The sequence below is a fragment of the Rhincodon typus genome, chromosome 31, assembly GCF_021869965.1.
Source record: "Rhincodon typus isolate 14 chromosome 31, sRhiTyp1.1, whole genome shotgun sequence".
Lineage (NCBI taxonomy): Eukaryota > Metazoa > Chordata > Chondrichthyes > Orectolobiformes > Rhincodontidae > Rhincodon > Rhincodon typus.
This window is the reverse complement of record NC_063362.1, coordinates 32,439,716-32,457,352: the sequence shown is the minus strand read 5'-3', so window position 1 is coordinate 32,457,352 and position 17,637 is coordinate 32,439,716. Positions and strand designations below refer to the sequence as shown.

At 40.0% G+C, this 17,637-nt stretch overlaps 1 protein-coding gene across 4 annotated transcripts in view; it reads left to right on the top strand.

Moving 5' to 3' along the window:
- sh2d5 (SH2 domain containing 5) overlaps nt 1-17,048 on the top strand; it is a 104,767-nt gene extending 87,719 nt beyond the window's left edge. For all 4 annotated transcript variants that reach the window (XM_048615309.1, XM_048615307.1, XM_020523361.2 and 1 more), the window contains 2 exons: nt 14,296-14,455; nt 14,546-17,048. In XM_048615309.1, coding sequence (XP_048471266.1) covers nt 14,296-14,455; nt 14,546-14,737 — 352 coding nt within the window. In that variant the 3' untranslated portion in view covers nt 14,738-17,048. The remainder of the gene's footprint in view (nt 1-14,295; nt 14,456-14,545) is intronic.
- Nucleotides 17,049-17,637: the final 589 nt, after the last annotated feature.

The window sequence follows — 17,637 nt, the reverse complement described above, 5'->3', positions numbered from 1 at the left end:
AACTCTGTTTTTTCCTTCACAGATGCTGCCAGACCTGCTGAGCTTTTGCAGCAACTTTGTTTTTGTGCCACGTACAACAACACTGAGAGTACCTCACACTCGATGACCAGGTTTTTTCCTGCAGTGGTGAGGGGCCAGTGTTCCCATCTGCCTAGTTTCTGCCTTACTTTGGTGACACGCTCCTCCCAAATTTTGGTGCACACCCCAGCCCCTCTGAACAAATACCCAGCACCTTCAGGTAGTCTGTCTAACGGCAAAGGGAATGAAAGATCGGTCAGCTCAGTTCCCAAAGAACATGGCCTCGCTCTTGCCCCTGTTGACCTTGGCACCGGAGGCCAGTTCAAACTGGTCACAAATGCTCAAGAGTCTGCTCACTGACTGTGGATCCGAGCAGAAAACAGCAATGTCATCCATGTACAGGGAGACTTTGACCTGCAGGCCTCTGCTGCCTGAAATATTCACCCCCCCCTCAGGCTCGCATCCTTCCTGATGGACTCGGCAAAGGCCTCTATGCAGCATACAAACAAGGCAGGCGAGAGTGGGCAGCCCTGCCTGACTTCCAGATCTTATTGGGAAGCTTTGTGATTCTCACCCATTGATTGAGACTGTGTTAACAATGTTGGTGTAGAGCAGTCAGATCCAAATTCAGATTTCCCCCTGAAAGCCTAATTTGGAGACATCTCTCATGTACGTGTGCGATATCCTGTCGAAGGCCTTCTCCTGGTCCAGGCTGATGAGCCACGCATCCACCCCCCTGTCCTGCACGTAGGCGATCATATCCCTGACCAAACTGGCTGCCTCAGTCAGTGTGGCTGCCTCCCTTGGGTAGGTGTAGTTGTTGGTTCAGTCTGGCTTCACTCTGAGCACTACCCATTTATATTGCATGGTTGTGAAGAAGCCAAATAACTGAAGAAATTTGCACTCACTTCAGCATGGAGTAAGAAATCTATCCTGCCATGTCCATGCCTCGTATCTACAAATTTGTAAACAGAATCGCTTCACATTTATGGATAGTGAAATTGCTTCCATGAACATAATTCCAGTAGACTGGAATATTAATAAGTATGCAAGCCTAGTGAAGGCAAAATAGGTTCCCAACTATGAAGGTCAGGAAACCTGACCTGCCTGAAAAGTTCTGAAATGTTAACAGGAAAACTTAAACCCGCTGTCAGGAAATTGATTTTTTTGACTCTTGACCAATTAACTTCCTCTGCCTGCCCTTTTAAAAGTCCCAGGAGGGCCCAGAAAATTACCCCTCTTATCCACTTCATTCAATAATACATAATGATTGAGGGCTTTTGTAGTAAGACTAAATCATAAAAGTGAAATTAATACAGATTCAAGTGAATTCTATCCATGATGACTCTATGGAGGAACAGGAAATCATATTTAACAGTAAAATCCAGCTATTGTATAATTTTAGTACTTTATCATGAGAAATCAGATTATTTTTCCTAGCTGTTCACCCACCCTCAAGATTTAAGTAGCAAAAGTATATTTAGTATATAGATGTGACTTTGTATATACATGTGATTTTCCAGTTGAAATTATATACGTGTATACATATATACACACAAGCCAGGAGAGAAAGGGATAAAAGTTAAAAATAAGATTCTAAAGATAAGATAAAATGCTATTCTGAATTAATAAACTGAGATATTCATCTATGGGCATTTAGGATAAATGAGATAGGTACTAAAACTGAAAATGCCTTTGTGAAGCAATTTATTTGAAACATTTCTTACACTAACAGATTTCATTCAACAAATCATTTAATTATCTTCTTTCACACAATTATTTCACAATTTTAATCCCGTGTCATTCAAATAACTAAATGTACATAAAAATTTTGTACTCAAAACATTATTGGACAAAAAAAATTTATTTTCATAATGAATTTACTCTCATTTTATTTGAATTGACTGTAGTTTAATTAAATTTACAATTTTTACCATATGATTTCTACTAATCATTCTGTACATTTTCAATGCCACGCTGAAAATCCCAAGGATCAAAATCTACATCTGCATCTATTTCCTCAACATTTTTAATACTCTGAATATTTCATCATCCATATCAAATACAGCATTTTTACACAAGTCTTCATATTTGTAGGGTCACTGTCTGCATTTTCAATATTGATTGAAACATTAAATATTTTATGACAGACAACATTAAGAACACCTTCACTCTTAAGTCAATGTGAAGAGATTTCTTAGTGATCCTTCTCAGCTTTTTTTTTGAAATTTTTTGATTTTGTCGTTCTTCATGTAAGAACATTCAGTGGGTCAGGTAGCCCACTCAATAGTTGCAATCATACTTTATCATATGTGCAACCTCTTTCCTTCTTGTTCTAGCCTCTTAATCTTCCCTTTTTCTAATTGTTGTCTGTCACTTTCTGTCAACAATTTGCCACTTTTCTCCAGCCTTTTCATCTTTCCTGGTTCTGCGTGTCACCTGTTGCTATACCTTACCAAATAGTAATGTTCATGTATCAGAACATGACTTATGTGAAACCAAAAAAATGTGGGAAGAACAAATTAAATATGAAAAATGACAAGTATTTAAGATGCATATTTTTTGTATTCTTTCTTGAAATGTATGGTTAAAATTGGTAAACTGCGTTAGTGGGGATACAGTTTAGGGGCCATAGGACCCTTGCCAGGAGAAGGCTTTCTCCCCCAGTCTCCCCAGACCAGTGGGAGTGGTGAAATGATTAGATGTCAACTTCCATGCGACATTCCCCTTGGTCAAGGTATTATCCAGTCAGGTTCTGGTTGAACTTGGTCCAAGGATCTCGGAGGAATTTGCTGAAAAATAGACATACACATTTTGCTTTATAAAGACAGATAGAAACTCATTCCTACATTTTGAAATACGCAAAGTGTCCAAGCTGTCTAACTGTTCAGTGTGGAAATGTAGTTCATGCTTTGGTATACAAACAAGGAATATAAGGAATGAAGAGACAGGAGGTGCTCAGTTGTGAAGCCATTTGTGGTGAAAAAGCCGACTAGTATTTACTGTTTATGGCCACACATAAAATATTAATTCTTGGGCAAGTTGTGGGGAGACTGTTGTTCTATAGGTTGTGCCATTGCAATGGATACTGGTCACTGCTTTCAGGAGTGGAAAGGAATGAAACTAGGGTGAAGTTTTGCTTCCAATTTCCATTCTTCTCTCACTTTCACCTGGTCCATCTAAAAGATTTACAAGCATGTTGCTAGGGTTGGAGTTTTGGAGCTATTGGGAGAGGTTGAATAGGCTGGGGCTATCCTCCCTGGAACCTCGGAGGCTGAGGGGTGACCTTACTGAAGCTTATAAAATCATGAGGGGCATAGATAGGGTAAATAGACAAGGTCTTTGGTCCCCGGGGTAGGGGAGTCCAAAACTAGAGGGCATAGGTTTAAAGTGAGAGGGGAAAGATTTAGAAGGGACCGAAAGGGCAACTTTTTCACACAGAGGGTGGTGCGTGTATGGAATGAGCTGCCAGACAAAGTGGTTGAGGCTGGTACAACTACAACATTTAAAAGGCATCTGGATGGGTATATGAATTGGAAGTGTTTAGAGGGATATGGGCCAAATGCTGGCAAATGGGACTAGATTTATTTAGGATATCTGGACGGCATGGACAAGTTGGAACTGTTTCCGTGCTGTACAGCTCTACAACTCTATGACTTTGCTGCTTCCATTTCTGAGGATAGGCTTTCCACACTCCCACAGTTACCTCAACTATGCCGCCTCACACCTTGCTTCCTGCAAGGATTCTATTCCATTCTTCCAGTTTCTCCAGCTCTGTCACATCTATTCTGATGATACCATCTTCCGCTAGGCTGTCTCTAACATGACCCTTTTCCTCAACTGATGATTTTCTTACATTGTGGTTGACAGGGCTTTCACTGTGTCCAATCCATCTCCTGCAGTTCTGCTCTCATCCCATCCCTTCCTTCCCAGAACAACGCTATGGTTCCCCTTGTCCTTACTTTCCACCTCACTAATTTTTGCATTCATAGGATGCCACCACCCCTCCCCTCCACTCTTTGCAGAACTGCTCCCTCTGTGACACCATGGTCCAGCCTCCATCTTTCCTAATGCTTCCTTACTCCTCCATGGCACCTTTTCGCAGAAGGTGTAACATTTGCCCACTCACCACCTCCCTCCTCACTGTCCAAGGCACCAAACACATCTTCCAGGGAAGAAGTATTTCACTTGTACTTCTTTCAATCTAGTTCACTGCATTTGCTGTTCACAATGCAGATTCCTTTACTTTGGCAAGGCCAAGCCCAGATTAGGTGACCATTTTGTGAACACCCCTGCTCTGTTCATAGGAATGATCTCCAGTTGCTTGCCATTTCTATAAACCGTCTTGCTCTCATTGCTAACGTTTCTGTCCTGGACGTGTTGCAATGTTCCAATGAAGCACAATGCAAGCCTGAGGAACAAACACTAATTTTCCATTAAGGCACTTTACAGCCTCAAAACATCAAATTAAATTCAGTTACTTCAGAAACTGACCACTTTATGTCTGTAGTCCAATTTTTTTCGTACATCTGCAGAAAAGATTTATAGGGATGTTGCTGGGATTGGAGGATTTAAGTTAAAGGAAGAGGCTGAATAGTCTGAGGCTTTTTTCCCAAGAGCATCGGAGGCTGAGGGGTGACCTTATAGAGGTTTATAAAATCATGAGGGGCATGGATAAGGTGAATAGTCAAGATCTTTTTCCTAGTGTGGGGGAGTCCAAAACTAAAGGTTTAAGGTGAGAGGAGAAAGATTTAAAAGGGACCTAAGGGGCAACTTTTTCACGCAGAGGGTGGCGTGTGTATGGAATGAGCGCCAGACGAAGTGGTGAAGGCTGGGACAATTACAACATTTAAAAGGCATCTGAATGGGTACATGAACAAGAAGGGTTTAGAGGGATATGGGCCAAATGCTGGCAATGGAACTCGGTCAAATGGGGATGTCTGGTCAGCGTGGACAAATTGGACCACGTTGGTCTATTTCTGTGCTATATGACTCTATTACAGTCTTGTATTGTTTGTATCTTGTTTAATTTGAACTTAGTAGAGAGGATCAATTCGTTCCCTTCACAGCTTAATTTATAACTATTCTACATACTTCTCTTCCACCATTAAAAAATCCTTTGTCTTTTGCAATGGGCCTCATTCTCTGTTAAAAGTATTGAAAAAGTCATTTTCCAACATCTTTCAGTTTTGAAAAAGAATCATACCAGACTTGAAATGTTAATTCTGTTTCTCTGTGTACAGATACTGCCAGATCTGCTGTATTTCTCCGGCATTCTCTGTGTTTGAAAAATGGGCTGGGGCAAGGTCAGTCGGGATCCATTTGATATTTGGGATCTATGGAGTAGTTTTATGCCATTACTGTCTCAGAATTACCACTTCTGAACTTGTTCAGACAGGCTGATTCATCACAGCTGTAAACTGATCTGTTTGTGTTTTTTGGAAAAAACATCAAAGTTGACCGTTTTCTAAGAATCATAATGGAATGCAGTACAAAGTATGGAAAAAACACTGTTACTGAGTTTCAGGCCATTTACTTCTCTGCATGATTTACCAGTGCTGGCACATTTCCACTGGGTGTGGAAACAAATTAGATGAAGGGCCAAGGTTGGATTTCCCAAACTTCCCAGACTCTAGATCCATAATTGATTTGTTAAAGTCCTGAGAGTGGCTCACCTGCTCCCTGTCTCAGCTGATGAATCAGTAGGAGAGGAAGTAAAATCTATATACTTCTAACTGAAAAGAGAATTATTCAGTTTGGCAATAAAATGTTTTAATCTTTGGACGAATGGGTGGAACATTCTAACTAATACAATCCAGCTGTTTTCCTTAACTCTGGGTTGTCATTTGAGCAGTAGCCAGATATATACAGAACATTTGATGGAATGAATATCCTTCAGATTTTAAATATAAAAAAGCCCAAGGTGAATTTTATTTCTATTCGATGATTCTGGACAACCTTCAATCTTATAAATGAATATGATAAAGCAGGAAACAAGAACAGGCTGTTCAGCCCATTATCCCTATTCCAACCACAACTGTGGCAAACATCTCAGAAGAAAACTCTCTGTATACTATCCTAGCCACAAAGTAATTCTACAAAACGAAGCAATTTAACATTATAATTCATAATTATGATCTAATGCGTACACTGAACAGGTGTTTACTTTTGTCAGTGAAAGGAATTGTGGATTTAAGGTGGATGTAAATGAAATTCATGCTTGAGTGAAATAAATTCACAAAGAGGAAGACATTAACACTGTAAGTGTCATGACCTTAGCCATAAGGCATTTATAGCAACATTTCATAGAGCTTAATTGATTAATAGCTGGCCTCCAGAGCGACATCTTTTCCAGGTTTTGGAATGGCAATGATTTTAGCCTTACCACAGTTTTGGGAGCTTCAGCAAGTTGATTCTTATGTCAAAGTGAATCAGCTGGGAGGGGATGGCCTAGTGGTATTATCATTAGACTAGGAAATCAGAGACCCAGGTAATGTTCTGGGGACCCAGGTTTGAATCCTGCCATGGCAAATAGTGGAATTTGAATTTAATAAAATTCACTAAGGTCCTCTAGGGAAAAAGATGCCATCCTTTACTTGGTCAGGCCTACGTGTGACTCCAGGCCCATAGCAATGTGGTTGACTCTTACCTGTGCTCTGGCAGTTAGGTATGGACAGTAAATGCTGGTCTAGCTAGTGACACTTGCATCCTGTGAATTAATTAAAACAAAGCTAGGCACAAGCGCAGGGGCAAAGTCATTGCAGGAATTCTGATTATCCCACTGCTTTGCCACATTGCAAGCCCCTTCATGTTTTCTCCAGTTCTGTAATCTTGAAAGGATGTTCTACATATTGCTGGTGTTGCTTTTTTTTTTCAGTGTATTACAGATGTTGCATCTTGTTTTCTTTTCCAACAATGTTCTTGCTTCTTACAGCAGATGACTTGCAACATGGTTCACAGGGACTGGTGGGCCGTTTAGTACAGGTGATTCTTGGGCTGCTAGAAGATGGAAAATCAGGCTCCAGTGCTTCCAATTGAAATGAGTGAATTTGATCTCTGCTGAAATTCCCTCTCATCAAGTGCAGCATGTCACATTAAGAGACTCAATGAAGTAGTCTGCTGCATCAAGGTCACCAGCTGATTCATATTCCTTTAGGAGAGTGACGCTTACTATGTGCTTTCAGATCTTTGAGTGTCTTATCCTGCAACAGATATCTCTGGAAATAAGGTCAATGAAACTGGTTTCCATATGGGGTGCAGCATATCACACAAGTTCTGGCACTCACTACCTATATTGAGAATGGCTTCTGAAAGAACATAAAGACCTGCACAGTGCCACTGGACCTTACAAATTCCAATGATACTAATAATATGATACTCTACCTGCTCCTAAAGTCTACCAAAGTACTTCCAACCTGGGACAGTTGTTGAAACAACCCTCTGCAACAGAGTTAGAGTCCATCTTGGACAAGTGAGAAATGCATGGATATGACTGATTAATGGACTACCACAGGTATCAATGCTATTCTCAATAATGTTCAACATATATGACACTGATCTGCCAACAACCACATCTCATGAGTTATCCTGTGCAGTTAATATCTATTGTGCCATATGTTCCATCTTTCCACATCCTAGACCAGATCATTAATGAAGATGTTACAAAAATCGCAGACTAGCACAGCACATCATGCGCCACATTGAACTCCTCTAAAAACATGATCAGTGTATTCCACCCCACGATGCCAGAACTGCAAATCTACATGGATGGTCAGGGACTAAAACATAATGCTAATCCAATATACTTGGGAGTGATTCAAGATAAGATTTTGTCCTTCCAGTATCATTTGAAGAAAGCAGTAAACCATCTTTGCCCTATCCCATAAATATTTACCCATAAAGTTGAATTAAAATTCTAAACAGGTGGTTCAATTATAGTGAGAAATCTGTCAACCCTGATTTTTAGATATGAGTCTAGAAACAAAGTATATAGGAGCAAAAGTAGGCCATTTGTCCTATCAAGCCTGCTCTGGCATGCAACTATGCCTTGTTTCAACTTCTATCTCAACACCATCTTCCAATACTGACCCCATATCCCTTGATATCTTCAATACCTGGAAATCTATTAATCTTTGTCTTGGATATATTCAATGACTGAACCTTCACAGCCCTCTGGAATAGAGAATTCCAAATATCCCAATGGTTCACTATCTTCTGAGAAGAGTTCCTCCTCATCTCAGTTCTAAATGGCCTATCTCTTATTCTGAAACCGTATTCTCATGTTCTAGACCTCACCAGCCAGGGTAAACATTCTTTCTGCATTTACCCTGTCAAGCCCTGTAAAAATTTTGAATGCTTCAATGTGATCCTCTGTCATTCTTCTAAACTCTAGAGGACATAGGCTGGGTTTCTTTTACCTGTCCTCAAAGGACAATTCCGCCAATCCCAAAACAGTCTGGTGAGTCTTCATTGCACTCCTTCTAGGACACCTTCAAGGAATACTCTTAGAAGAAAGTGGGAGCCAGTGTCCAGGAACGGCATTGAACCAGAGAATCTGGCAGTAATACCACAAGAAACCTAATGACCTCATGCCGGTGGTTAACATCATTGATTGCATCATCACAAGACATCTACTCACTGCTTCACCATTCCCTGGTGCTGCTTAATTCACCAGACTCCTATTGTCACTCAGCAACACTCCCTGGCACTCAGGATTCAAACCTAACATCCAAGTAACACCTTATCCTCACATGTTGCCAGTCACACATCTACCTCTCACTGCCTCCACATACCTCCATGTATTGAGCTAGAGCAGGTGCGTCACCCAAACACATTGCTATATAACCACTGACATTCTGCCCTCACTCATGTAACATAAAGTAGCACACAATAGAAGGGAGCAGAGAACATCTAGTAGGGAATAATGACCCCTTCATCTTCTGAACCTTAAAAAGCAAATGTTTCTCTGTATCATGGCTGTGATATCACAGCAATTGATATCAATGAAAACCTCGAGGTATATCCTGACTTATTCCCCTTCTCAATTGCCTGCACATCATCTGGCGTCGGAGTAGGGTTTCTGAGCCCAGGGCTCACCTACTTTGTCTGCTTTCTTTTCATTTCTTTAATTTTTCTCTCTCTCTTAATTCTTTTTTTCCTGTTTTATTTTACTTAGCTCTTGGTGAAGAGCTCCATTCCAGTGACAGCATCAGCGGCGACATGTAGCAGCGTAGATTCACGGCAGCGAAGGTGGAGGCGAGTTCGAGTTCCCGCTGGCTTCTGTCGAGGCGGTCCTGGCGATGGCTCAACACCTAATTCAGGCTTTGGGTGAGGAAGGAGGTTCCAGGAGGCTGCAGCAGCAGAGTGGATTTGGTCGTTCCTCATGGCTGCTTACGTGGCAGCTGAAGACAGTGCCTTTCAGCATCCTCGACAGGATGCGAGCAGGCCTGACCTCCCAAGTACATGGGGCAGCGGTGGCAGGAGTCTGCTCCTTGGGGAGAGCGAGCCCAGCATAGAGGGAACAAGCCTTTAGGGAGCTCACAACGGCAGCAATTGTGGGCCCAGTGGCAAGTGATGGCAGCAGAGCAAGGCACCTTCAATGTTGGTGGGCCTAGTGCAGGACTTGAGGCAGTGGCGGTGGATCAGCTTTCAATAGCAGGGCAGCTTCTGTGGTCAGCGGAGAAGGTAGCATCTGCGGTCTGCGTTGGTTAGCTGTGGCAATGCGGTAGGCCTGAATTGATATTCAATGGTGGATCGACAGAAGTGACAGTTGCTTCGGTGGTGGCGTGGTAGGCCCACCACGGGGACTCCTGGAATGGACTGTGTGGGGAAATTAGGAGGAGATCAAGCCCCTGTAAGACGTGTGGTCCAAGTGTGGCTAAGCACTTTCAAAAGACTACTGTTTGACTTTTAGCTTCATTTCTTTATTTTTGTTTAACTTTTAACTTTGTTCTTTCTTTCTACCTTGTTCTTACGATTCTGTACCTAGGTACTTGTACCTAAGATGGCACCTTGTGAGGCGACATTACAGTTCTCACTGTACTCCAGTACTTTTGTACTTGAGTACACGTGACAATAAAAAATCTAAATCTAAAAAAGAATCTAAATCTAAATCTTCTGCTATCTCGTATGAACAGACTGCTAATGGTGTGACCAGGAACCTCTTGCTTCTCATCCCACCCCCTTTCTCCACAACAACCTTGGCCTTCTGATTTCTTGTTTTCAGAAACTTGAAAACTGCTATTATGAAAACAGGAATTTCTGGAAATATTCAGTAGGTCAGTTGATTCAGATAATCAAATGAATTGATCTGTAACTTTAACTCTGCTGTCTCCACAGATACTGCTTGCGCTGTTGAATATTTTGAGCACTTATTGTTTTCACTTTTAGGCTTCCAGCAAATGAGTATTTTGCCTTTCCATTAGACGTAACAGCACTGCTTGCACATCTACAACAGCCCAAGAACGAAGGCAGAGACAACAGCGCAGCAGTGATGAAGAGGCTCCATTGTATTGTCTGACAAATGTAGCCACCAGCACAGACTCTAGCACTGCACTTACATTGGAGTCTTGTATACAGTTTGGATCAGCACATAGTGAGTCACTGGGTATGAGTGTGCTGAAAGAAGGTGGAGTAAAAATGATTTGCTTCTTAGCTTACCAGAGGGTGAGATGACAGACACATATTGCTGCAGAGGACTCTGATGAGGAGCTTGATGCAATGGCTTACAGGAAAGTGCTGAATGAACATATATACGAAAACGCTGGGTTCATTCATGGCCTGTCAGACAGCTGGGAGGAATCTAGCTCCAACTTAGTAAAGTGGACGCTGCAGAGCACGTTCTGTGCAGATTCTGCTACATCTCCCTGTCATGCTGCAAAGCCAGCAGCATTGTCATGCTTCTCTACATATGCTGCAGCCTTTATGTAGACAGATGACCAGATCCTCCACCCCTCTTGAGGTTTTGGAAATGTCTTCTGCTAAATGGAATAAAACACCTCCAATAACACTGGAAAGTACTTTCAAATATAAAAAGTTCCAACAACTTTACTAACTTGTAATTTTACTAACTTTAAGTATCTCTATTTCAGGCCCATCTGAGTACACAATGCTATTTTTTCCAGAGCAGACAATACAGGTATTGTCAGCACTTATTTGCCCAAATTCAGAATTCTGGTTTCACCTCTGTCAGTTAGACTGAATGTATTGATGCTACCCAGACATAAATGTATTTGGGCATACAGAAGGTTGCATCTCCATGTACTCAAATCAATGAAGAATTTCACACAATTGGTAAAGGTGGTAGCTCATTGCATTGCCTGCCCCTGAGAAATAAGAAAGGCCTGTTACCCGAGTATTCAGTAAAAGCCAGGATGGTCCTCTTTGGGAGAAGTTGATCACTAAAAGGAAGCAGTGAATTGGAGAAGGATAAAAATTCATGCAATAAACATGTATCACACATATGTCTAACCAGAAGCAAAATGGATGAATATATCAAAAATAAAACTGAATAAAATGTGCTCAAAGTAACTGAGTACAAACTTCAAAATTCTGAAATGTGTAGCATCTGAATACATTAAAATTAAATGAGAAACAAATAGTGAAATTAGTGATCCCAATTTTGTAGTCAAAGGTGCATGAATGGCATTCGCTGCAGCTATCCAGAATTTTCATGGGCTTTTAGTGGCAACTGATTGTCATGTCCAGTGCACTCCAAGAGAAAAAGAAATCTGCATAAATAGTGCAAGCGATATTGTCTCAAAGAATACTCACCAAGAGATACAGATTGGAATTCAGTGCCCTCCCCGAGGTGAATTTGTGATGGGTGGATACCAGACAGGAACCCCGCCACCTTCCTATCACCGTTTTAACTAAGTTGGGGGAACGAAGGGGCATGGATGACCCTCCTGATCTGACTAATTGAGGCCCTTAAGGTAATTACTGCCTTGTTCTTCCACTGCTGGTATGCAGCCAGTGGCAGGCAAAACAGACACTACTTTGGGAAGCCCAAAACGCTAATGTTGATTCCAGGGTGCTGGCATTACGAGTGACCTGACAAGGGCCACCCACATCCCTTGATGCTGACCCCACTACTGCTTTTACTCTGGGCCCTTCAGTAATCTTAGGCCTCTCCAAGGGTGCTCTGCCAGTAGCTGCCACTTGTCCACTGCCTGCATTAGGACTGAACAGCAGAGGCCAGCAACTCATATAGGGAGGCTTTTGCTCTCTCTAAGGTCCTTACACTTGGGGAAGTGCCTGTTTGGCACAGTTTGGCAGGCCTTCCTCACAGGAGGCAAAAATACAGAGCTGTCTCCAGTTCTCTAGCCAATGTGTAAATACCTTGCACAGAGTATAAACCAGGAAGTTTAAGTTAGAATGTTTAACTTGATGTAAAATCAAATATTGTATGGAAAATTTAAAAGGCTGGAAATCAAGATGGCATTTGGAGAGAGACAAAAGAAACAAAGAACAATTTTACTAAATTTTATTTTAATTTTACTATTCTAAATATCTCCACCAATAATTCAAATCTGAAAGAATGAGACTTTACATTTATAAAAGTTAATCTTCAATGCCAAAAGTTGGTTGATGGCACTTTCTTTTTAGGAAGATGTTCTTGGGATGTGAACTTGGCATGTAAGATCAACATTTCCTGTCATCCCAAACTGCCCTCGAGCAGGCCTTCACAAGCCATCTATAACTGAGTGACTTATTGGCTCATTTCAGAGGACAGTTAAGAGCCAACCAAATTTGTGTGGGTCTGGATCCATATTTCATCTAGACTGGGTATGTGAAAATGCCCCTTGTGGGACATTTGTGGACCAGATGGATTTTTTGAGAGTTTCATTATCATTATGTTTGGACCAGTTTCTCATTATGATTAATTAAATGAGTTTAAATTCCTCCTGTGTTGTGATGGAATTTGAACTCATGCCTCTAGTGTATTATTGTAAGCTGCTGGATTACCAGTCCAGTAATATTACACTATTCTACTTTGTTATGTATGTAGTTGGGGGGACTGCTGTCCCTTTAAGAGAGCTGGTCAGGTGGGATTTTGGGTCAGTCTAGAACAATTTACAGAGTTGTGAGCGTCGTCGATAAAGTGTTGCATCCAGATTTACCATTTGTCTACCTTGTGTATAATTCCTAGTTCCAAAGGAAGAACCAACATAACTGTCACTCAATTGTTTATATGAACGAACCTTTCTAGCATGTCACAGTCACTAGCAGGTAAGTACTGCGACCTCATGCCCTTAAATGGATATCAATGCTATCCCTTGGTGGTATACGCTTGGAGTGAAGCTTGTGGAAGATAGAGCAAATTAGAGAGCATCTTGCAGATTTCCGTGTTTATCTGCACGTGTGAATGTTATTGGCTGATTGATTGTATTGCTATTGCACAGTCTGGTTGCTATTTGTGCAACTGAAATTTTGAATAATACTTGGCAGAATAATGATTACCATCAATTCAAGACATAGATAGAGATCGCAGAATCATAGAAAGGCTGTAGCACAATTGAATGCACTTGGCCTGTCATATTCATGCTGGTTCATTGTAAGACCAATTTAGCTAGTTGCAGTTCTCACCCTTTTCCCAGAACCCTATGAGATTTTTGTTTTGTCTTCAATTATTTATCCCTGGAACCATTCCCATAAATCACTTCTGAGACCTATCTAAAGCCATTTCATCCTTCCTAAAGTGTAGTACCCAGAATTGTCACAATACTCCAGTTGAGGCCAAGTCTGTGTTTTTAAAAAGGTTTATCATAATTTTCTTGCTTCTGTCTGTTCTCACTCTACTTATAAAGCCCTGTAATCAGATGTCTTTTTAACTACTTTCTCAACCATAGCCCACCACATTCAGTATGCACATATATCCCCAGGGTTCTCTGTTTCTGCACCCTTTTTGAAATTGTACTCTTTACATCATGCTTGTATCATATTTAGCACCAAAACATCGCCTTGATGTCTGTTACCATTGTCCCCTCAGTTAATAATACTTGCAAGTTTTGTGTCATCTGCAATTTTAAAATTGTACCCAGTACACCAATGTTTAGGTTGTTGATGTATATAAAGGCAGTGCTCCTGGTGTCGAATGCCACTCCCCTACCCCCACCATACAATCTCTCCCAATCTATTTTCTGAACAACTAATAATGACTGCTTGAAAAGCAAAACCTTTTTCAGTGCTTAGTTGAAGTTACATATTAAAAAAGAGTTTTTCTGGAAAACTTCAAAAATGAGTTTGTTTTTCACATATCTTATTATTTTTGTAAAGGGATTATGCCACAGCACTGCTAAAACGTGATGTAATGGGAGCCTTCTTATTGTGGGTGAATCCTGGCCCCCTACAGTGTTGGACACTAATAATGCGGACCCCATTTGGCGTGATAAATTACCTTATCTGTAAAAATGATGAAGGCAACTATTACTTGCAGGTATGATTATAAAATCTTTTAAAGTTATGAAATGATCTTTTTTCCATAGTAGCTTATAACATATTATAATATGTATGTATTCTTTTCCAGCAATTGAACACACTAACATTTCCCAGCATAAAAGCCTTGATAGAACATTACACAGCAAATGAAGATGGTCTCTTTTGTTGCCTAAGTGTTTCAAGGGTAAATCACTGCTATGAAGAACATGATTCTACTGAAAACTATTGTTTGCACCCAGTCCAAAGCAAACCAGAGGACAGACAGATTGCTTCGGATTAATGATGTTGAATTTCCAAAAACTGATAAGGTTGCTTTTTGCAGGTCATATCCAGAAGCTGGCTGCCTGTTATGATGTGCAGAGTGGTTGAGGAAAATTTAATCTAATAAATTTGAATCCACCACAGATATTGTCTCATGTTCAGTAACATCAGACACTGCTGCAGCGGTCCCAGACTTTACTGTTATGGGGATTGATCTCAATAGCATGTGGGAAGTTTAATAATAACGCTGTCCTGTGATTCAAACAGGATACTTATATATACCGCATGTGTGTCCCTTTAGTCCCTTCTGTGGCAGACCATGCTAGCACTTAATGAGTTGAAGTTTGATACAAATCATTCAATTGCTTTACTTCATAGCAAATGCACAGACAGTTATGATCAGGTTAGAAAAGTTCAATTAATACCACCCATTATGGCATAAAGATACAAAATAGAAACACACTTCACCATCAGTGACGTGTTTTTAATTAATGTAGGAAAGAGGGTTTATCCTCCAATATTTTTAACCTCATTGCTTTTCAGTTTCAAAAAAGCGCATCTTTGTGTGCTTGTTTCTCCTGGTTTAGAAGAGCTTGATGGTAAAAGAACTTTCAAACACAGGCTTTGGTATCCTTCGCTCACCCAGATGGGCAACCAAATTTCTAATCTCTGTTTAGCATCTGGATCTAGTGCCTCTTAAATAATTGATGAGAATGTGCATTGTTCTTACAAACAGTATGAAAAATAAATAAAGCACTTCCTGTGGAAATATTGTCCAAAGTACTAAAATGTAATACCAATCTGTGCAAGAATAATGGTTAACTTAAAGCTTGAAGCCAAGTAAGGGATATTTATAAGCAAATTAGCTGATGAAAATGTTTTGAGGAATGATCAATTGCAAGATCTAAATGATCCTAGATTTTTCTTTTCAGCTGCTGTTCTGCAAAAATACATTTTAGACTTTTGCTGACTTCAGTGAGATGCTACTAGGAGAGAGGAGGTGAGACTTAGAACTGCCCATAGCTTTATCCAATTTCTTTCTGTGCCTGTGAGAATGTGCAAACTTCAGAAGTTGCTGAAATGTAATCAAATATAATACTTGTTTACTACTTGCTTTGCTAGACTGCAGTTTAATAATACGGTTGCTCATAAACAAGTCTATTACTTTGGATTTATTTTTCATCTGTTGGAATTAAGGAAAAGCTAGATTTTAAAAACTAGAATTTTAAAAACTAGATTTTGTTTACATTTAGAATTCTTGGTCCTCAAGGTCCTGAACTGTGTCATCAAAAATAAAAATTTTAAATGAAATTGGAAAGAACGAAAACAAAAAATAAGTACTAAAAAAGCCTGTGCTTAGGCTAAAAAAAGAGATCCAACATGCTGTGCCTTTAATTAGTAGATTTCTCTAGGTTTTGGAGTACATTCTAGTGGGTCCAGACATTCTCGTGGCAGAAGGACCAAGGTAAAAATCAGGTAGTTACAGACACATAAGTGAATATGGGGAATACATCTCATCATCTACCCAACAGACTATTGGGGGAGTTTATTTTTCTTTTGTACACTGTAACTGTTCTAATATTGCACTGTATTAAGAATTACTTGTGCTTAAGTAAAATGATCGTAGTGCTATGAACAAGGAGTCAGCTTGACATGTTGAACAATCAGTCCAAAGAGACTTTAAATTTATTGCAGCTGATCAGCTTTAACAACTATAGGCACTTAGACCAAGTATCAGAGTTAGCCTCAAGAAAATATACAAGAGTGGAAATTGAAAATGTACTGATCCTACCTTTAAAGCAGAGATACTGTTTTGCACCTTGATGCAGATTATGGCACCAACCGCGATCTCTTTTGCTTCAGTCTGCGTGCAACAAATTCTAATTAATTGCTGTATTAGAAGTGTCCTTTTTGATTTAATAAGATTATCATGAAATCATAAAGTATTGCAGTGAGAATCGCAAATGGTTTGAAGCTGACTTAAGTCGTTAGATAATCTTAGCAAGTTTGCCTTTCTTTTAATAAAGCTATGATGCTAAAATAAGGTCAAGAAACAGCGATACTAAAGAATTTGTTTATGTTCTGCACATTGGTATTATGTATGGTTCCTAAATAGAATACAAATATTGAATACAAAATAAGTACAAACTTGTTCCAGTTATGTTTTTTATTAAGATGTGGTCTTAATGATACAGGGTCTTTGCGACTAATTCATTCTCACTGTTCTTCACTGTCCTTATGATCTCTGAAAAAACAAAACAAATCTGTTCTATTTAAATCTCTATATTGTGCTTTTTGACTTTGAATGTACAATCTTGTGTTAAAGATGTGTATTTTTTATTTTTTAGGTTGTTTACATTATAATAGCATTCATTGCAGAAATTCCATAATAAAGAGCATGTGAACTTCCAGCAGCTAGTCTTTTTCTGGACATGAGTGAAGAAAATATTAAGATTGCTGCACAAGTCAAATCTCCTGTGGTATCAGTAAACCAAGCAAACCAACTACTGTTGAGACAGTAGCAATAAGACTAGCTGCCAGTGAATCTGGTGATACTATAATAATTTGATAAGTTCTGATTTCCTTCATTGGCACCTTCCACCCTTCAGCACCCAGCCCCAGAATGGGGGGGGCTGCCTATTTCCAAGATCTCTGACAGGTGTCCATGACATTGTGCACTCAGTGAATAGGTGAACATCTATTCCTTCACTTGGTGGTGCTGTATAGATATCTGTATTAAATTCTAGGTCTACCAAAGGATATTGAGTAGCATTATCTTTGGCAACTAAATTTTTAAACTTGTGCAAATTCCAGTTTCAAGATTAAAATTCTCACCACATACATTTGGATTGAGTGGGATATTGGCTTAAAATAGAACAGCCCACCCAAACTGTGATTTAAAAAATGAGACTTAAAGCA